Source organism: Taeniopygia guttata, chromosome 2 (assembly GCF_048771995.1).
Source record: "Taeniopygia guttata chromosome 2, bTaeGut7.mat, whole genome shotgun sequence".
NCBI lineage: Eukaryota > Metazoa > Chordata > Aves > Passeriformes > Estrildidae > Taeniopygia > Taeniopygia guttata.
In genome coordinates this window covers 132,110,252-132,133,317 of record NC_133026.1, presented here as the reverse complement: position 1 = coordinate 132,133,317, position 23,066 = coordinate 132,110,252, and the positions used below count along the sequence as shown (strand labels likewise).

The following is a 23,066-nucleotide window of genomic DNA, read 5'->3' as shown; positions in this document are numbered from 1 at the left end:
TTCCTTTATTTTCTCTAATTTCATGAGATCTATCTTCATCAACTGCCTGCTTTCAATACATGTTCTGTTACTTGAAATTTTACAAGCTTTACATTTACAGGAAATGAACTGAAACAGAAACATTTACTTGTTCTTACTGTAAGAGACAATGATATATTTGTAAATGTGCTGCTGCCAGATTTTATTACATATATGCATAAATATCCATTACACATAGGAGAGAAAAATGCATGCAACTATTTGTTCCACCTTCTAATAAATCATATCTTAAAATCAGAAAATAGGGTCTGACTACAATAAGGTTGCAGAGTCAAAGAGGAGAAAACAAGATAATCTTCCTTCTTTGCAAGAACTTAGGTACGAGAATGATAAAAATTGCTTCCTAAGTAGCTCATGAAGTGGAAGTAAAAGGCAAAGTTAATAATTAACCATTCTTATATAGCAAATTAGAAGATTAAGGGATATGAGAATTTAAGTCACTGTGTTTCTAAGCAGTATATGGGAGACCTAAGTCAATGAATATAGGCCCCTGCTCCAACATTTGACCAGATTCCTGGCCCTAATGAAGCAGGCCATATCACCAGCAGAGAAAATACTTTGTAGGTTTTGGCATTTTTGCTATGTACTCTCATTCCCTCATCTCCTGCTTCCATTGTCTGGAGCATCCCCCACCTCCCTGGTGCTTCCAGGAAGCAGTGACCACTGCCTGGAGTGCTTTGCTTGATGTCTCTCAACTTTGAGCCTTTATCTGCAGTCACCTTCTAGGATGTCCTTATTCTTTTACAAACGGGGACAGAAGATGCCAGGCTGCAGCTGTGCACTCTCTAACTAAGCTGCTATGAGGGTTCTGTGAATGTTTGTGAGTGTCATGGTCAGAGTGCCTTGTGCTGCCTTCAGGTCTCTGATGTCCTCTGCCTCTGAGCACCCCTACTGCACCGGAGTGCTTCGCTTGATGCCTAGTGAAGGCTGACCTGGAGCAGAGGCTAGATGGAGTCAAAGAATAAAGTAGATATTTATTAGAAGGCCTCAAGGGATACACCTTGGGCAGCACAAGAGCCAAGATGAACCCAAGGTGAACCCAAAATGGTCACAAAATAGTCACAGGGTCTCACACTTTTGTAAGTTCTGGTTCATTTGCATATTGGAGTTACTTGTCTAATTATAGCTTTAAATTATGAAGTCCCAATCTTCTTGTTTTATTCTTTTCAGTCCACTGTTGTTTATGCTATTGGGCCTGAAATTTGGATCTTTTGTCCTCGGTCCCCAGCTAGAGAAGGAATTGCTTTGTCTACTGACTCTGTGAAGAGAGCTTACCATTCCCTCATATGAAGCTCAGAACAACACACTAAAACAGTACAGAATCTGAAAAATATAAAAGCTAAAACCTGACGCATCACACTCAGGAGCCTCATACAGTACTACATGCTTGCTAGGTGACAAGCCATTGCAGAACTGGCAGGAATTTCTCAGAACTTTAAGAATTATGCAAATTGAGTCATAAAAATGGTATCTGTGATCTATCAGCTACCTACGTACTTATCCACAGATTTCTATGACCTGCTTGATTTACAAGATGCCCACATATTTCTTTTTCAAAATATATGCCAAATATTAAAAAAAAAAATTCATCTTTAGGATAGTAACAAATTGTTGTTAATTATTAAATATATATTTAAAATATGTGTGCCTGTGTATGTGTACATATTCTGAAAAATATCCTTGATGGATAATTTACAGTCTAAATTGCATATCTGGATGACTGAAGAGAAAACTTATCTGGAACCACACAGTTTGGCATTGCAGTTGGATATGTGTTCTGAAGCATTTGGTAAAGTATGCTTTTTGTTTGAGTGAATTAATTGCACAGTGTTTCAGAGCTATTCAATTAAATTTTATAGAAAAAAAAAAAAGAGAAATTTCTGGAAACTGTAGCACAGGAGATAAAATTAAAACAGACAATTATAAGTTTAATTTTAAGCATTTATATAACATTTTTCTCCTGTGGCTATTCTTTAAAGACAATCAGAATCAATGCAAACATCTTAGACAAATATCTGACAAGCATTGCTTATTACTTTTAATGAATTAGTATTTTTATTTTTCTTTTAGTGCATGGAGCCTAAATTAGTATTCTGAAAAATGTGACTGATTCTTTTTCATTTCAGTCTTTGGCTGCACCAGCTGCTGTTGACAGCCATAAGGAAAGCAAAGGTAGGCAGCACTGTAGTTATCCTTAGGCTATCATGGATGTAGAATAGATTTAAGAGAAATTCAAATGAGCTGAAAAAGACTCTTTTAAAATGTACCCTCACTGGCTATATGATAATGTTATATGAGTCTGAAATATTTTCTGAGAATTTTGTGTGCAAGATTATATTTGAAGTTTTCACTTGAGAAATCAATCTCTGTGCAGTGCAGGAAGTTGAATGGTGTTAAATAGATTTTTTTAAACAGTATGTTTGAAAAAATAACTCTAGAAATTATTACTCTGATATGTAGTTTAGTTGAAAATAATCTGCTTCTATGGCAAGTATTACAGGATAGAGTTCATTGTTGGCAAACCACATTAAATTGTGATTGCATTGAATCATTTGAAAAATTTACCTTCTGAAAAGTTCCAGTGCTTTCAAAGCATACAAGGATGAAAAAAAGTTGCTGCAGGCTTGGAGGCTTGGACCCCCCATTAAAAGAACATTCAAAGATATTTTTTGTATTTCAATAGATATATTTGAGTAGCCTCAGTCAGCATTTTAATTTTCACAGACTCAGGCTGTGGTAATACGAGTTTCATTAATCTTATATTATGTATTTCATTAAACTATTACATTATAAAATGTTAACGTTTATTCTCAAAGCAGCACCATTGCTCTTATCAACAACCACAGTAGCTAGAGGAAACAATAAGTGGGTTTTTAATAGACATTAAATATCAGATACTAAGGAAAAGTATAGCATTTCTCTATCACACTATTTGAGACATGATTTCTTTTCTCTGTATGAATCTTACAATCTAAGTAGAAGGAGCTGCTTTGTCTAAGGAAAAATAAAGAAATAATCCATGCTATAAACAAATATTTATTCTTTAGCAACTTCAGTTTTCTTTAGATTTTACATTATCATTAAATATTTTCATGCATTACAATGCCAAAGTAACCACTCAAATCCCTGTAGGAAGGATACACTGACCTCATTTAGACAACTGATTCAAAATCTGGGTACATGTAATGGTCATATCCATATGAGATAATCAATATTTGTGTCACAGTCCTTTTCTCAGAATAGTCTGAGTTTTATTATAATTGCCATTAACTGGTTAATCATCTTCAGCATGTGAAATGCTCGATGGCAATATGAGCCAGGAGCATGAAGTGGGGATCTAGGCATCAAGAATATTTTCAAGGAACAGTAATTGCATCCCTTGCACTCACTCCCCTCTGTAAACAAGCTCCCCAAAACAATGAAGCTACTACTGCCTCCCCTCTTCAGGTCAGCCACACACTTTAATTATTGCAGCTGCCTAAAATATGCCACGTGTCTCTGCCCTAAAATACTGATGTGTCTCCACTGATTTCACTGGAGGCCTGTGGTGCTTCCAATCAGCATGCGAAGTCAGGCAAGACAAAACCCTTATTTCCTCCTTGTTACCTGATACCAGCCCCACAAAAGCAGTGTTAGCCTTTGAAATATTCCTTCTAGATTTTGAACTTTTAATATAGGCTCCATTTCATGTGTTGGTAAATACACTGTCTGACTCATGAAGTTTATATAACTGAAAATTATTTTAGCAATGCAAAGGGTAAAACCTTTCTGCTGAAAATTTAGAAACTGCAGATAAGTGTAGCAAGCATTAAGAATGCCTTCAGAATCTCTACATTCTGTCCCTGGATTTTTTTACTACTTCTTTATGTAGAGATTTGAAAATAAGTGAAAGTTGCCTCTGTGGAAGAAAGAGTGTTAGATTGGTGCTAGGTAAAATTAATTTTTAACCTCGTGGGAAGAAACACTTCTTTCATCTGCAATACTATTCTTTTGAGAATCTTTCAAGCAAATAGTTTACTTTATAAAATCTTGTGTAAAAGGCAATACACAAACATGATACACACATTTTTCTGAAAACAAGGTCCTTCTTGTCAAAGGGATAATTTAGATAAAGGATAAATAAAAGTAATTCATATTCATTTCAGTTCTTTGACTTGACTTGCATTGGACTGAGAGACAGCACAATTAGACAAATATGATAGAAGTGATGCTCACATGATGCAGAAAAAAACAGGAATAACAGTAGCAATATTTGCTCTATTATTAATAAGACTTAGTCCATGTGGTTTAAGTAGGTATTTATGGTTTGGAAACAATAATTCCTAGCTGATCTTAATGAAATACAAACTTCCTGAGATAGCACTTAAATCACAGCTGTTGTATACCATACTGTAATGCCAGATAGTGAAAATAATCAAAAATACCTCCATTTTCTAAATTCACCTGAAAGTGAATGGCAGAAATAGAACACAGCTAGAGATGGAAAACATTTATTAGATCATCTAGTTTGTTTCCATGACAATGAAAGATCTTTCCCCACAGTACATTTTCTAGAATTTACTCGATCTCATTTAAGGCTTATACCATTTCCTATGGGATGAATTCTATACTGTGGTAGGTTAAGAAATTTGCATGGGCATTCAGTTGAAGCATTCCACTCTTTACACCACAATCCATGTCTTTTTTTTTTTACATGTTCAAAATAAATCTTCTTTCTTCTTGTGGTTTAAGTAATCATATTCATATAGCTACTGCTAGTCTGTCTCTTTTAAATGCTGGCTAAACCAGCCTGGACATATTTCCATCTCTCTTCACTCTTCTCCCCTGAATTTTTTTACCTTATGCTTTTTCTAAAATCCCAATTTGCTAAAAATGCATGTCCAGAATTATGCACAGTGATCCAAATATCAAAGTCTCAAAGATGTGTAGGACAGCATATTACCCTTTATACTTAACAATTAGAAATACTACACACAACCAAAGACAGTCTTCAAATCTTTTTATTTAGTTGATAACCTACCAGTCATGGCCAGCTCAGCAGGCATCTGTGGACTTTTTGTAGAAAACATTAACTTGCCATGCTACAAATTATTTTTATCTAAAGTTCATGGTTGGTTCTAAAATATTTTTCATATTATCTCAAACTCAGTTTCCAAGTGAAATACAATAAACATATGTTCATCTTTAAGAGTTCAAATACAAAGCTCCTTTTTCCAGCTAGTTCTGTAGAAGCCAAAGTTTTCATCAACACAGAGAAAACACTTTACAGAAGAATATAAGCTGCCTAGGAGATATATTGATTTTATGGCAAAATGTACACCCACTTTGTTTTGTTACATTTCCTGAGGACAACAATATTTAGGTCAGGTTGGATGAGGCACTGAGCAACCTAATCTAGTGGAAGGTGTCCCTGCCCATGTTAGGGGAGTTGGAACTGGATGATCTTTAAAGTCCCTTCCAATCCGAGCCTTCTATCATTCTGTAACAATAGACATTGAATCCTCTTTTATCAAATAAATTATTTCCGAAGATAAAACTTAAAATAAAATTAATACCGGAGTGAAAAAAAAAAATCTTAATTGACTAATCAAGATCCATAATGATTCAGGGAAAACAGCCTTAGCCAGTGGCAGCCTTTTTTCACTTAGCAGATCGTATAGTTACAAAGAAACTGGGAAAATTTATTTTAATACCTCTAATTCTTTGTACTGTTTGTACAGAGTTCAAAAAACAAAGACACACAGTTTATATATATCTATATAAGATATATATATATATATATATTTTACAGGATTAAATATGAGATTTCAAGATACTCAGATAAATCTAACTTTCCTGAGAGAATGTTAGGAATACCTGTGATTGTTTTCCTTCATACAAGCAACAACGTTAAATATTCTCCTTCGAAGGAAAAAAAAATTACATTACCTATGGAACCATAATTAATTCATAATTAATTTATGGATACCTGCATTAATGTAGTATCATTACTGGTTAAATATTCAAACTGCCTTATTTTTATACATGATTATATAGCACAAATAAAATGCAGCAGCCCTGCAGCAGAAAGTAGAGCTAATCAGCACACAGTGTGCATTACAGAAAGAAAATATAATCATGTGAAATGGAGGCTATGCTTTCACTGCAGATTTAATACAGACTTCTGCTGTGATACTGCTATTATTCTCCATCACAGCAGCTCTCAGAACCCCCTTTTTCCCATTTAGTAATGCTTTTAAATTGGACTTCACAATAATTTTAAAGTACAGGCAAAGTCTAGGTCTATATGCAAAGGTCATTACTATGTTTCTTTTTTTTCTGTAGATGTATATAGGTATATAAACATAAAATCAGGTTCATGCTGGCATTAGTCAATTTGCAATCAGTATAAAGTGCATTCAGATTAATGATTGTAGCATTTCTTTATTTAGGGTGTCTAGTTCAGTCTTTGCTAAAGAATTCTCTAAAATAACACTGTATAAAGTAATGAAGTCCAAATAATAGAAGGTAAGACTTTCTTTCAAGATCTGCTCAGTACATAGACTAATCCAGTACAGTGCTGAAAAAAAAAAAATGAAATTAATTTATTAGGCTGAGAACATTTACCTTTTCTTGGGTTTGGTCATATAACTTAAAGTAGTGCATTCTCCTCTGGAAAGTAAAAAAACCCACCAATGGCCATTAGTGCAAAATCATTTAAAATTTTTAAACAAAGGTAAGTTATTTGGTTTTAGATAGTGTTATGAGCAAAGAAAGACCCTGGACTTTTAATTAAGTGTTTTTATGTAATAAATTCAGATTCAACTCCATATAAAGTAATAAGGAAAAGAATTAGTTTCTGTAATGTCTTATTTAGGTACATGAAGATAATGAAATATTCCACTCTATTGCTATATTAAGTTTTGCACTGCACAAGGGATATATGACATAGGATTTAATGAGATATTCTATTATTTTGCAGTATTTTTTCACCAGAGCAGGAGAAGAAAATAATACAGATAGGCAAAAGATAGAAATAACTGCAACTTGGTGAATAGGTCTATACAATAAATTCTATACAATAAATGTTTCCTATATTACCTCCACCCTGTTGCACTCCTTATATTTCAGTCTACTTTTTCTACACATTTTCATTCAAGCTAACATTACTTTCTGGAGACAAAACCATATCACATAAATACCACATCACTCCAAATCTGGAATTGTTATAATGAAACTCCCAGAATTCAAATAAAGCTGACGTCCTGCCAAAGATGTATTAAAACATACAGTATTGCTCTTCCTAGCTCATCTCACTTTAGCTGAAAGAGCAGTAGATTTGAGATTAGCTCTCAATCTGATCTAAACTCTGGTTTCAATATCCACTTGCTCCAATCAAGATGAATATATGCAACAGACTTTTTTCTGTATGCCACAAGTGCAGTCCAGATATCACCCATATGTGATCAAAATGAAATACAACTAATGCATTTTGCATAATTTCCAAGAAAAAAAGTTATTTTTGAGACAGCATTTAGACACCAGTGATTATTCTAAAACTTTTCCAACTAAAGATAAGTAGGAAATGGGTTTATTTCTATATTCAGCCATGAACTCCAAGAAACAGACTTAGTCATAGTGGATTACATCAGAAGACCAAAATCCAGTAAATATCCCTTTTCACTAGTTGCATGGAAGTAAAAACAAAATCCACAAAAGTGTAATTTGCAGGTTTTTGACCAGTATACTGTCATAAGGCCACACAAAATTCTATGCAGAATTAATAACAAATAAATAATTATTGTTAATAATGAAAAATAAGTTTTTGTCTGTGCTTAACAGGAGAAGAGGGTCTTTTTGTACACTACTGCAATCTGGTGAGCATAGTCCCCTGAGTATCTTGTATGGTTACCCAATTTTTTAGTGTCTCCATTACACTTTACATTATATACTATATTACATTATAATTTTTATAATACTAATATGTGTTTCATATATTACATGTGATATAATAAATTTTATATTATTATTATCTTTTAGGATATGATTTAGTGGTGGAATTGGCAGTACTGGGTTAACAGTTGCAATTGATGACCTCAAAGGTCTTTTCCAACCTAAATAATTCTATGACTCTACAATTTTAACATGCTTACTGTACATCCTCACAATTGCTAAGAATTTCTTTGTGAATACATTTGCTTTATTTGTATATGAAAAATGTTCAATATTTGAATTTAAAAGTTCTGAAAGACATATCTCAAGAAAAAAATCTCACTGTAGTGAGGACACATCAGCCATGTAGATGGCAGTATCTAAGGAAACAAACTGGTTAGTAATATGAAATAATGTGCAGCTGCTAAGACTAATGGCACAAGTGAAGGGCAAGGCACAAAATCCTTCTGTATCTCTAAGGTACTTAAGTTACTCAGTCACATGTTCTAATGCCTAGATATGTACCTAAATTCCAAAAGAAAAGGGAAAATTTAATTTGTACTTTTATTTGTGTATACTTACAAATTCATGATCATAAGACCTCTGCAAATATTTAGAAATTAAAATTCATAGATGCACATGAGGTATTAAATAAGACATATATTCCTGGGAACTCCAGCTGTGAAGTTCACATGATTTTCCTGGCACTACAAAGGAGATTTTGACAGTGGCAAGTGTAGAATTAAGACCTATGTACTTGCCAGGTCCTTTGACTGAATAACAGTATACTTTCTTCTCATGCTTTATTAAAAAAATATTTGAATTATGCTTGCAGGCAGTCCTTATACATCCTTATTATGCTGTGCCTTACAAATGAGCAACTTCAACATGAAAGATACCCGTTAAGAACAAGCAAGCTTTTGTAGACATAAATAATTCAAATTATTCCGTTTTTTACATTGTAATCCTTCCTGCATTTTAAAATCTTTTCTGTTCTCCCTGACACTTTTCAAAAGCTTCCAAAGTATGACAGGTAGATGAAGCATGTCTTACTGGAAGAGTTCTTGCAAACAGGGCACTTAGAAGATTTTACTATAGGTTATTTGAACAATGCTTGAACAGTGTTAGAGTCACTGTGATACAGAAGAGTGATAAAAATTGCGTTTTCTCTAAAACAGTCATTGTTCTTGTAATTTTGTAGCAGAACAATGCCACCATTAGCAGGGAAAAAATAAAGGTCCTTAAGTGAATGAAAGACTGACTACCCCCAGGGTCCTCAAATTCACTTGTTCTGAGTGCAGTCTGAAGCCACAGGAGCAACAACCTAAAACACAATATTAGGAAAATCAAGAAGCATAAAGAGAAACATCAGTGTATAGAAGAGTGGAGGGTAAGAGGGGAGGGGAGATTTTAAACATCCTGTTTCAGGTAAGGATTTTAATGTTATTTTAATTAGGTTTGTATATCTATACTTGAAAATATATTTTGTAGGATAAGAAATAATCAATAATTGTGGTGTTAAGTCTTCCTGAAATTCTGAGGTTCCATCTTTTATTAACGTTTTATTCATCGTCTCCTTCCGTCACTTTAAAAATATTGTTAATGTCTTGTACAGAGAAAAAATACTAAAATTTGCAAGAAATATTCTTATTTCATTAGTCTACTATTTACTTATTATTGAAAAGATGTTTTATTTACAACACATAATACGTGCCAAAAGGTCTTATATTTGGTGCACAGTAGTTAAACCACAGACTAAACTTTTTGTTTAGAGCATTTCTCTGTGACTGTATGTCTTATTTTAATGGTTAATAATGAAAACTGTCTTAAAGCAATTATAACTGCATTACTTGCTTGTCAACTTAGTTTTGTATAGTTTAACAATTAAAGTTTATTATTCCTATTACAATGTATGTGACTACTACTTTCTAAGAGACAAGGTTTTAAAACTTATTTATTCAAAATATTGATGAAGCTTCATGGCAAAAAATTGTCTTGAATACCAGAGGATGGGAATTTGTAACTATATCTTAATCAGAAAGATGACTCAAATATTGCAGCAAGGGTAAAGTGTATTAATCAAGACATATTTTCATTAAAGTGTATTAATCAAGACACATTTTCATTCTTATAAAGAAACCATGCAAATTCCTGCTGATTTGCAATACAGCCAACTCAATTCTTATTATAAAACAAACAAAATTAACATTTCAGCATGTCAATCTCTAATCTCTTTCAAACTTAGGCAACTTTGGGACAAAGTTCTCCAACACATAACATTTTTATTTCATTTCTCAATCTCATAATTATTCCTTCTCAGGTTCAGAACCCATTAAGCAGCTTTCAAAAGGCTCACTTTACCTCCCTATTGCAAAGCACACACTGAAGTGAAGCCAAGGACTTGAAATACCCCCAGCTTCTGCTTCAAAACTTTATCTCAGGGTAAAGTTAAAATTAGGCCATTACCTCCAAAACTGATCTCAGATTTCACCATTTTTCATTTTTTCCTTTCTCAGAACCCTGTAAATCATTTGAGTCTCAATAGCAATCTTTCTTGAACCATTTTGAAACAGTGTTTCACACAGCTCTATGAGTAAACCTTAATTCTGCCATTACAGTGGAAAATCCAGAGTATATTCCTGAGACATCTAAAGGGATGATGGGTCCATAGTTAGTGACTGATAGGAAAGTCCCATCGCACCTGAAAGGAAAGGAGCTGGGTAACTGCAGCACTCCTCCCTTCTGTTCTCCCCAGCTTAGCCAGACCTACACAGCCAAACATCCCAAAGTTATTTGTGCTATTCTGTCCATCTCTAAGATGTGGTATTAGAGGTTTAAAAAAGTCTGGTTTCCCTTTTAGTTCTCTTTCGACCCGTAACCATACTATACTCAAAAGAATGAAACAGAAAGACGTAATGAAGAAATGTCCAAACCCACACTAACAGAAGTGGTTGTCATTCCACTACTTCAGTAAATAAGTAACTGTGGCAGGAACAGCAGCAAAATTTCTCAATCAAGGAACAAAATGAAGACATAGCTTTTTTCTGGTAAGGAAAGTTTTGCTTTTCAAAGCCCCATATTTCTACAATGCAGTATAATTACTGCTCCTGACCCAGTAAAGGGATAGAGCCATTTGTAGGCAGATTTCACCATAAATGTGCGGGTAATTACTAATCCAAAAGGAAAAAAGCTAAAAGGATAAAGGAGTGTAAAGGTGAGGCCTACATGAGTGCTGTTAACCATCATTGTGTGCAGTTTTGGACCCAACAATATAAGAAAGATTAAGCTCTTAGCATTCAAAGGAGGACAACAAAGACATTGAACGGCCTTGAGGGGAGGCCCTACGAGCAGTGACTGAGGTCACTTGGTCTGTTCAAGAAGAGACTGAGGGGAGACCTCATTGAAGTTACATCTTCTTCATGAGAGGAAGAGGAGGCCAGGCACTGATGCCTACTCTGTGGTCCCAGTGACAGGATCTGAGGGAATGGACTGGAGTTGTGTCAGGGGAGGTTTAGGTTGACTATCACAAAAAGGTTTTCTCCCAGGAGATGGTTGGTCATTGCAACAACTCCCCGGGGAAGTGGTCACAGCATCAGCCTGACACGTTCAAGGAGTGCTTGGACAATGCTCTTGAGCACATGACATGACTGGCACTGTGCAGGGTCAGGAGTTGGAATTTTATGATCCTTGTGGGTTCCTTCCAACTTAGAACATTCTGTGATTTTAACACACTTGGTAATGAACAAAGGACTGGTGAAGACTCTCACTAGGAACTTTTGACCACACAGATGGAAAAAATTAAATATTTATGCATATGAGTCTGACCAGCTACAAGAAACAGTCTGAGGTATTGACTTTGCTGCACACCAGTAAAAAAACCAATTCTGAGCTGAGGCAGGATGGAGCACATTTGCTTAGCACTCGTGCCTGTGTTACCAGTGACAGCACCCTGAAGAAGAGTAAAATGGATACATAGGGCTAGTTATTGTTGTAGTCACCACAGCTCCACCCTCAGATGTACCTACTATCTACTCAAGGGTCAAGACCTTTGACTAAAGCAACCTTCCTTCTGGATGCGGGAACGTGCAGTTACCGTAAAATACCGGGTTCTTGTCACTGAACAAATCTCTTAATTATTTCAACTATACAATATCATAGTCATTTTTAATATCATGGTCTCTGCCTTTTCTTTTTCCAGAAAAAGAAGATAATACCCACATCTTCTTGGGCTATTCTGAGAAATGACAGGAATCATCTGAGTTATTCAAGAATAGAAAGATATTTTTTTACATGTTCTCTTCAAAAAGTTGCACTTGATTACAAGTTATTCCTTAGATTTCTTTTGCTCTCACCCAGGTGAGGAAAAAAAATCAAGTTTTAAAGCATATTTAATCATTTCTAATTTAGGATTATTTAAATTTCTGAATTTAACATACTAGCTGAATTGAGACAAATTATCCACCTCTGATCCATCCTCTTTTTTTCTTCCTGGTGGGAGGTTAGGATGATATGCCAGCTAGGATTTTATTGCCATCATCAGGTAACAGCAGTTGATGCACAATGAGAATAGAGAGAAACCTGATATGGCTGCAAATATCCACAGCTCTGTGAGATGCATGGAGGAAGCATATGTCACCTTATTAAATCTATTGCAACTGAGGTGGAAGTAACAGAAGGTATCTCTCCCAAGAGCTGGAAGAGATGAGAAAAGAAACAGTTCTGTAAGGAAATCTCTTACATTTCTCTCCCTGAAAATATCTGTAACAGAATGTTACAGGGATGGTTTTTCCTAGAAATAGGAACTTAAAAACAAACCCAAAACCCAACAGCCACCAAGACAGGATGGAATACAGAACTTCCTCTGATAATGAAATAGCTTTGGGGCAAGTTACTACGTTCAGTTGCTTCCTCCAAAGGAAATAGAAACATGAGAAGAAGACGAGAAAAATCATACTACTTTTCCCACTTTGTCCCAAATAAGCTAGTCAAGGGCCAAAGGGCAGATGAAGTTAGATACACTTATTTGCAGCTCAAAGAGGACATAAGAGTGCTCTGTGAGGGACATTTGGCAACGGTGCAGAAAAAATCAAATACACAGCTGTATGGGTTTCTCTCTGCCTTTTATACACAACTTGCTGTCCCAGCTGCCAGTCTTCCCTTTGTGTTTAGAGAAGTTCACATATATATAGATATATATGCACATAAGGATTCACCTGAATATGGTTTATTTCTCTAATTTTAGGAAGAAAATAAGATAGAGGATTACTTGACATGGACAACTTTCCTGCAGTAATACAGAGATCTAAGACTGCAATCAGCTTAGTTTTGGAATTCTGATTGTGTCTGAGGCAAGACATAGACAGTTAAGAACAAAGAAAGGAAATAAATAGCTCTGTTATGTCTTTAATGCATTAAAGAAAAATTACATGGTAGGAATACAAATAGATGTATTTACCAACACTGTGTATGTTTTACGTTAGAAAGCAGTTCAGCTACAAATTCAAGAAATATACTTAAAACACAATTCTATGAATCTAGTATGGAGGTAAAAAGGAGCAGATGTGAAAATCGCAACAAACTAAAATTTTAAAGGTAGCTATAGACAAGCTAGCTTTAAAAAGGGAGGAGAGGCAGTTTCAATTACAGTATTCAGCAGTATTGCACCACAAAATATGGACAATGTACTGTCAGTTCTAACACCATTATGATGGTTTTCTTCTGGGCTCTTAGACTAGCAATATTTGAAAATTCAACATTCTCTTAGAATACCAGCAAACCTCTTGCTATGTTGAACCAATATAGTCATGGAAAAAAAAAAACTCAAATCTATTCTACAGAAATATTCTGACCATTTTTTTTTCCAACAAGGAAGGGGAAATGATCTTTTTCCTTCAATGTCAAAGTAATGATTATCAACACCAGAAAAAAAAAATTGCCTGTGACAGTAATTCTTGACATCATTTGATGGCTTCATTATAAAATGGGCATTTGGAAAATAGCTACTAGATGTATTGGTTAGATATATTGGAGAAAACAAAACAGAAAATGAAATAATGAAAATAAACCATATGTTTCTGCTAAAATGATACTTTCAGTGTAAATGTCTAGTTTTGCCAACTAGTTAATTTAATTTTGCATTTTATTAATCTTTTAAAAATCAGTGTATTTATGTAAAAGATGCTTACCAAAGGATTTAAAAAGTGAAAGACTCTTAATAGTCTTCAAAAACACTGGAGATTAATTTAATGAAAGAAAATATAATTTGTTTTTTTAAACTAGGTGTTTCTAATTTCAAAATGAAACTATTCCAAAGTCGCTATTGTACACAGAATTTGGTGAACAATCTTTGTACTGGTTCTAGGCTCAATATATTAGTTATCTTATGCCCCTGTGTGGCCAAGCTAGACAGTAAACTCACTTTCACAGAACTGTAAAAAAATCCTAACAATATGTCATGTGAGAAACCAAGTTTAGGTAAATTGACCACTATCCATTTCATGAGCAAAGCTTCTAATATAAGCTGCAATTGCAAAATTGGATTGATAGTCCTCTGTAGATTTTGTACCAATTTTAGTCACAAAAGATGCTTGCCATTATGCAGTAATGTTTTAATCTCAATACTGCCCAAAGCAATTGTGACTTCTCAAAGCATGTTGCTACAAATAGAGCATCCAACAGCACAATATTTGTACACCAAACACTAAATCAAGAATGGAAATCTGAAAATCCAGTTTACTAATTTACTAAAGGTTTAAAATATATTTTAAAACTTTATTTCATTGTTTTTTGTCATTTGAACAAATAACATGTCACCGAAAGTAAGAAAAATTTTAGACTGCAAAAAAAGCAAACCTTCTTTAGAAGCTGTTGTAAAATTTGGATGTAATGCAAGCACACATACTGTGTTTTCTTAAAAGGTCTCTTGATTTCTTTTCTGGGCACATGATGAATTTATTCCATAAACTAGCTATTTGCCAAATGCTCAAAATGCAGAACAATTCTTATGGTTTCCCAACATTAGGTCATTCTAATAATTTTTCAATGAAAAATAACGTATTATCCAGGAAATAGCACCACAATCCTCAACACAATTTTGTGAAAACACAATTTTGATGTAAAAATGATAGCTCTTACTGCTTCAGCTGGCTGGAGTTGGTAATGTCAGACAGAGCTGTGTAGGAGGAGGAGGGAGGCCCAGCAAACCAGCTTTCTCTTTTACACTCACAATAGCATCTTACAGGAAAGTGCTGCCCTGTAGCTGGCAAAAGAGAGCTCAGCAGCAATATTCCTCCATTAGAAGCTACTAGGAGGGGATAACTAAAGCCATTTAAGTGCTAAAATTAATCTAACTCACACGGGGCTTACTATCATTTGGGCCCTCTCACACCAGCTGCCTCAAAACTAAAACTATGAAAATGAAAACCCAACTCATATAAAGTTTTTATGGGAAATGATAAAAAACAGTTTAGTGTATGTTCCTGTCAATGTTTAGCATAGCATCAGAAAGCAAAGACTGTATCTTTCCTTAAACAAAATCTCAGCATATCTAAACTTTCTAAAGAACTGAAGAACAAGAAATCCAAGAAAAAATGATGTGAAACTTAGGAGGAATGTCTATTCAATTAAAATTAACTGTATACTACCTCCTTTCCTATACTTTGCTTTACACTTCATTATCTACTGTACAATTTGTATGCATTAGCCTGTTTTCTTCACATTACTACTTTGTGGCAGTAGCACTTAATCACTCTGTGTGTAATGTCAGCCGTTATCTTTCTGGACTCTGACTTGTACTTATCAGATGTAAAAACAGAAAAAAAAAGTTATTCAAAAGAGAAAGGATCATCAAAGGACAAAACATATAACTTTGAAGACTAAAGAGGGAGAGCACATTACACCTCATCAAAGCATACTCTTACATGCTGGAGGTACACCACAGTTCTGAAGCATTAACTCTTAATGCATGAACAGTTCGTTTTTAACAAGTGCCTTCCATTTATCGTGCAAAGCTTTAAGGGAAAAATCTACCTAAATTATATACTACATTCATTTAATTAAAAAAAATAGAACAGATTTTTTAAATCAATAAGATAATGAAAGGACTACCCCCTGTAATAAATGCCAGTGAGATTTTTTAGTGACTAATAGATTACTTCTTCAAAAACCTTTTATCAAGATCAGATTTAAAATACAAATAGTTATTTGGAAGAGGGAATCTTTTTACTCAATAACCTTAAAATTCACCTAACTTTAATATCAGAAGACAGAGAGAGCATGAATTAGTCTTTCACAATTACTGCTGCATATTGTTTGAAAAATGCACAATGTTTTCTTGAGTCCAAAAGCATTGATACCTAGAAAAACATGACATTGCTCCTTATAAATATAGAAACAGTCTCATCCTAAGTAAAACAGCCCATACTAGGTAGGAGGCTCCTAATAATCCTTTCTTTTTTGGCAATCTTCTAGAATAAACATACTCCTAATCTGAGGCAGAGCAAATGAATAAAATACCTCTGTATTTTGATCTGATACTATATGCATCTTTTGCCCAAGTCTCACAAGCAAACTAAACAGCAAAAAGCACCATGTACATGTATCTGTAAAAAAAAAATAGCAAAAAGCATGCATCTTGATCTACGAAAAGCATGTACTCTGCTCTGCAAAAGCAGATCCAGGGAATCAGGACTGGGATGGTAGCTGATTAGAACAGTTGCTAAGGGCTTTGCTGGTTGCTGCAGGCCTGAAACTATGCACTTGGAAATATGCAGTTTTACAGTCACAGCTGATAATACGTAAATTATTGCTCCATTTTGTAGAGCTTCAATATTTCACAGTATACCAAAGGGATATAAGAAAAATCTCATTGAATACAGATTTCAAATATACCTAAAAATACCTTAATTCATAACTGTGATTATGATTGCTAAAACTACCTACAGAATTTTATATACCTAGTCAGAAATTTATAACCGAGATAACAAAACTTGAGAACAGTAACATTAAATAAATATTAACATATTTTAAAAGGAAATATTAGCAGTCAGGGAGAGAATCCTTGCAACAAAATTCTGGGAAATGAAATTATAAGCATCTTCTGAAGTATCAAGTTCAAATATCCCTGTATTTAAGAAATAATATCCCAGTTAAAAGAGACTTCTCCTACAGAGACAGAGAAGAAGATTAAAATGCTGATGTAGTCTCTGCCTATTACTTCCACCCTTTTTCCAGAATGTTTCCATCAATGCACTATCTTTATAAGAAACTACAGGATTCTTTTTCTTCCTGACCTGCACTTCCCCTCTCTTAGATAAAATTATTAATATTTTTATGTTAAATATTTAATAGCCATATGAAAAAGTTCTAAACATCAGTACTGGTAAATGTTTACTAAATAATTACACAGAAATGTGGCATCATTTTACCCCTCCAAAAATCCTAAGAAGCATATTCAAACACTGTCACACACCAATAAACAACAACTTCACCCTATCATTTCTAATTCCCACAAAACAACAGCTATTCACAAAAGGATACCCTACAGAGCTGACTGACCTGCTGCAAAGCATCCACTAATCAGCTGTAATTTGACCAGTTAAAGACATTATTGAAAAGCATTACACACAGGATCTAAATCTTCTAAAAATAAGGAACTGCTCTCTATTTTGCAAAAGGTATGCAGGACTACTAATTTGCATCTTCCAATAAATTATGTATGGTTAAACATACACTTCTCAGAGCATTTAATCTTTTCACTGTCATATCCACATAGAAATCATTTTCTCTGACAAATTTGTTTATGAATATTTAATATGCTTTAAGGATTACAGCTAATAATGCTAGCTTCTAATGGCAGCTAATGTACTTGAAAGATACATAACCATCTTAAATATTTTATTCTATCTTTGCTGGTTTTATTTCTGCAGATTGAGTTCTCATGTAAATCCTTACATAAAACATATAAATACTAACAGACTCACTGCTACCATAAAAATATTAATATCTAGGAGTGCAGTTATAAAAGTACCCCACTGAAAAGCATGCAGATAGATTGCCATCAGCATAAAAAGAGAAATGATAAAGCAAAAATATTTAATTTCTACTTACCTAGTGTTGTTCAACGTTTGTCCAAAAAGATCATTTTGTAAAATATTTGGAGGGGATGAGAAAACCCCATGAAAATGAGATAAAACAGAATTGCAGACCTGGCGCAGTGTTTCAAATTGCATTTTCTCCCTTTCTTTCCCTTCTATTTTTCTTCACCACCTGTCTTAAAAGTCATCTATTTTGTACACACCATCAAATACAAATATGCCAATCAAGTTCCATATTTCTCCTGATCTCTGTAAAAACTGTGCCTAAATGAGCAAGGGCTGATAGTTAATTGTACAGTCATTATTCTTCTAATTCAGTCGTAGAAGATTTAGTACCCAAGCAGCTTTCTCCTGACTGTAGCAAGAATTCTAAACAGCAGTAAGCTTTTTGGGCATTCCCAGCTGAAGTGTGAAGCTGAGCTGCTTTCATGTACTCTACTCATATTTCTCTAAGCCTATTAAAAACACGCAGTGAATAGATGCTGTCGTCAGGAGTTTCAGCACATCTGGCTGCCAGCAATAAAATCTCAGAAGTAAAAAAAAGGAGGACAAGGCATCCTCACACTGTTACTACTATCTAAGAGGAGGAGGATTTCTGCATCTTCCCCTCCTCCTTCCCTCCCCTGTAAAAATGACTAATATCCGTGACCATGTATGTACAATTCTTAATTTTTTTAATGTAATGGCAATTCTAAAGGACTGAAAGACCACTCTAAAAAAAAAAAATCTGCGCATAATAAACAACATGTAGCACTGAGACTGTAACAATAGATCTTTTGTCTCAGATCTGAAAAGCTATACTGTATCTGAGATAACAGGTTCTAGTGCAAACATTTAAATGTAGTATCAATTGATTACTGAAGCAAACAGTATACATTCTATATGTAATCATTCTGTCAGGGATTGTACATACAGCATCAAGGCAATGATTTACCATGCAAACTTGAACAATTACTAAAATGAAAAGCTGCATTTTACATAAGCCCTACATTTCAAAATGAAACGTCTTCAGTATCTTTTAAAAGTTTTTTGCACTGAATCAGCCATGATAGAACTGAGAAAAATCAATCACTTCTTAGGGTGTTCCAAACTCATCTATTTCCAGGAAAGCCCACTATTTTAGGAGCCTGTGTACTGGTACACATAAGTATCGGGTATCAAAGAGCAAGAAGCAGATCACTCATCTAACAGAACAGAATGAGCTTTTGCAACATAGTATGCACTGTGAATACCATAAATGTCAGAAAATAAGTATCCCTGAGTAAACACCATTTTTTCTTTTCTTTCAATGCTTATGCCAGAGGATGACATTACATAACAATACAGAAAATAGTTTATCACTGTCAAATTAAAAAATAACAATTAAAAATATTTTCTTTATAACACCTCATTTTCTATTCACAGCTTTTAACACCTTAGCACTAATTAAAAAATCTCCAAATAAACCAACATAAAATGAGGTCTATTATTAAACCTCTTCCACTGAAAGCAATTTGAATCTCAGATGATGTGGGAATAAGCATCTTTCCAGCTAATTCAAGTGTGTTGATGTGCTCAGGAGGAAGAAGCCATCCAGGCTTCCTTGGCCAGAAGGATGGCAGCTACAACAAAGATTTTAAAAAGAAAAAAGAAATGGGGAAAAATTAATCTCTTAGCCCCCATAAAACACATATATTTGCGACTGCCTACTATCATCCATGTTAAATAATTTTTTTTTAATTGTGAAAATATCTGCTATTAAATCTGTTTGCAAAACTCATGTGAAACCCTATGAAGTACTAACCAAAATAGTTTTATTACCTGTTTTTCTGTCCATAGCATACTGTGCATTATGGAAGCATTTGTATTTGGGCAATGTATTATAATTTGAGATAAAAGTAATAGGCTCTATGTCTGTCAAAGCTGGTAACTTTTGAGATCCTGAAGTAGGAACCGATGGATATTTGTGGCTATCCTGCTATAAAAAATGAAAAAGTAATACTTGGTAGCTACCTTACTTATATTATAGAGGATTCATGTTTGGAATGCAAGAAAATTTGCCTTTACATTCATTCCATTAAAAACCAAATTTTCTTATCTGCTCCAAGAAACAGTCGTCTTGTCACAAAAGCTCAAGTCATTGCAATCAGTATAGTATGCACCACTTCACAGTTCAGAGGAAATGTTGGCTATGGAGTAGGTACAAGACCAGTACTTTATCATACATTTCAAGTATATTACCCTTTTGTTGTGTGCCTTATGAATGAGCATCACATTCAAAATGCTCTTGTAGTTGCAACAAAGTGTTGAACATTTGACTTTCATCTTTCTATGTCTTCATTCTCAGATATTTAAAATGGAAGTTAGGGTATACACTCTTTTTTCTTCTCTTCCTTATTTTTTTAAGATTGTCCTAAAACTACTAACAAAAGACACATATTTAAAACTTTTAGTTTTTTTAATTTTATATTGGAGTAAGGAATAAAGAGTACTCAGCAGATACTCATGCATGTAAAATGTTTCATAGGGAAGTAAAAGAATACTTTTAAAGGCAAATACTTTATAGTTGCTGCTAGCAGAAAATTCAGGTATAAAGAAATGGGATTTGTGCAAATACATATGTTCTTGGAGATCTGGAATTTTCATTAAAATTGACTGTACTATTAATTTAAAATAATATTTTTTATTTCAAAAAATGAATGGAAGAGAATAAAACAGAATTGCCTTTCTTTCCTGACCCTTCTAATGCACTCCAAGAGACCCCTTAGCCAATAATCAACTGTTTCCTGCATTTATTATGTGGCCTAGAGTAGTGAAGTGACCCTATAATATGGGCTTCCTACTAGCATCTCTTTTTAGGTACTTCCACCTTTTCCAAAATGTCATCATTCATCTGAGAAGAGTCAAGGAAGTAAGGAGACCTAACATGAAGAGGCTGGAGGAAATAGAATGACGGAGCATGAGCAGAGTAGGCTTTGGCCTCTGAAGTACCCACCCTTTGAGAACCAGAATGAAACCGACAATCAAAAGAAGTCAGTAGAACCACACAAAATTTGTTTTCTGTACACTGATATTGTTTGAGAACAAAATTCTACAGGTACTACTTATTTCAATGCTGTTATGGGTCTTCAAACGTGTCACTGTTTCTTATACTAAAAAATTCCTGTTGGGAAGGACAGTGATTTAGTGTAATTTCTAAGACTCAGGAAAGTATACCTTCAGCATTCCCAAATTAAAAGCTTCACATAAGAATGGTGAAAAAGACAGGGATTACTTTTCTATTTTACATTTAACTTGAGATCTCCTTTTCGGTTCTTCAAGGCTCTCACGCTATACTCTCCAATACCCACACTAGAAGAAAAAGAGGTCCTATATGCACAGGTTTCTTTTTCTTGGAACACCCCTAATTGTGTATTTAAAAAGAACCAGGTAAGCCAAGCACTGCTCACTCACTTCTGTTTCTAGCATTTTCTGTCCTTTGAAGGCCTCATAAAAATAATTTGAACAGTGATCTTTATTATGGTATTTGATGCATTTATACTTGCAAAAAGATATGTGTACATGCTCTTGCTATTTATGGTTTAGTAATAATATATTTCATTTTCACACCTATTTTATCAAGGATTTTATGGAAATGAAGACTAAGCACTTTAAAGATACTGCAGAGATACTTTAAAGAGAAAAATGAGTACTAGATGGTCTGAACAACTACCTGACATGGCTGACAGCCTATTTCAAAATGAAAAGACAAGCCTGAGAAAGCATCATTGAATCCATGAAGCCCAGATACACTGAGGTCCATACAGATACCTTGCTCTGTAGCCAAACTGAATCTTAATAAAAGTTCATCAGATACAAGTTTTTAAGACGAAAAGTTATCTAGAAAGCTCCCAAATGTGAGCATTTTCAAATTTACATAAAATATTTATATTTCAAACATAAGATTAAACTTCCTTGATTTGATTCTAGATTTCAGAAATGTAAATCTATTATACAAGAAAGTTGACAATACATAAAAATGTTATCTCAAACATTACTTACATGCATGACTTATTATAAGCATATAAAAAAGATTTCACAGGACGTTGTAGTTTAAACAAGGTAGAGTCATACAAACTTATATATTACAGCTTATAAGACAAAGATTTTTCTGTGATAAAAAATATGATCAAAAACAATTTTGGATTCAATTCCATTCTAATCTACTGAATAGTATGTAAACATAGTTTGACGGAAGAAAGTTGAAGAAAATTGAAAGCAGAAGAAAATTGTAGAGCTGAGTCACTTGGAGTTTGGGGTTAAAAGTGGGATTTTTGAAATGTACAGAAAGTCTAATGTCTACTGTTTTTTCCATCTAGACACTACATAAAATTTGGCAATAAATAGCACATAAATACCTGTATTATACCACCATTGCTCTCCAATATGCCCTTATCAAAGCATTTAGTTAAATACTCATGATTAAAAATTTTTGACTGGAATTCATTATGAAAATAATAAACTTCTGAACAAATTATTTTCAAACAGGTAAGTTAACAACGGTGGCCTTGGACATTAGATAGTGTTGTATTATTACTGTATATAAGACCACTCCTTTTGGGTCAGCAAGCTGATGCTCCAAGGTGGGACATGATTTTAAGGTCTATTGGAAATTCCATTCAAGGATGGGCATTTCACTTCAATACTGCAAGTGAAATGCAAGCAGACTTTCTTTTGGGATAAAGCACACACCCATTTGTATTTCATCACATCAATGTTCAAAGGTTCCATTTCACAAGCGAAGTTTATCAACTATTGCAAAATCTACAACTGTAAATTTAAACACATAACAACAGAAGTCAGAGAAGCCAGTATTCTGAATACCTACTATAGGAAGTAATAAAGAAAGGGACACAAATAAAGCCTCAAACCCAAAAGGATAAAAATACCTAAATCCAGGCTACAGGGAAGCATCAGTCTCTGTCCAAGAACTGTAAAACTGAGTCTTCTTGTTCTCTTGGCGCCTGAGCAGTCATTCAAAATGCACCATTCTTCTTATTACAG

At 34.1% G+C, this 23,066-nt stretch overlaps 1 protein-coding gene across 50 annotated transcripts in view; it reads right to left on the bottom strand.

The window, feature by feature from the left end:
• RIMS2 (regulating synaptic membrane exocytosis 2) overlaps positions 1-23,066 on the bottom strand; it is a 447,420-nt gene that overhangs the window by 291,518 nt on the left and 132,836 nt on the right. Inside the window, exon 1 of one of the 50 annotated variants that reach the window (XM_072924901.1) lies at positions 18,058-18,696. The exons of 46 other annotated variants lie outside the window; for them this stretch is intronic. In XM_072924901.1, the coding sequence (XP_072781002.1) occupies positions 18,058-18,179 (122 nt within the window). In that variant the 5' untranslated portion in view covers positions 18,180-18,696. Of the gene's footprint in view, positions 1-18,057; positions 18,697-23,066 lie in introns of those variants that run through there. 3 more of the 50 variants (XM_072924902.1, XM_072924903.1, XM_072924909.1) reach the window with 3 other exon arrangements.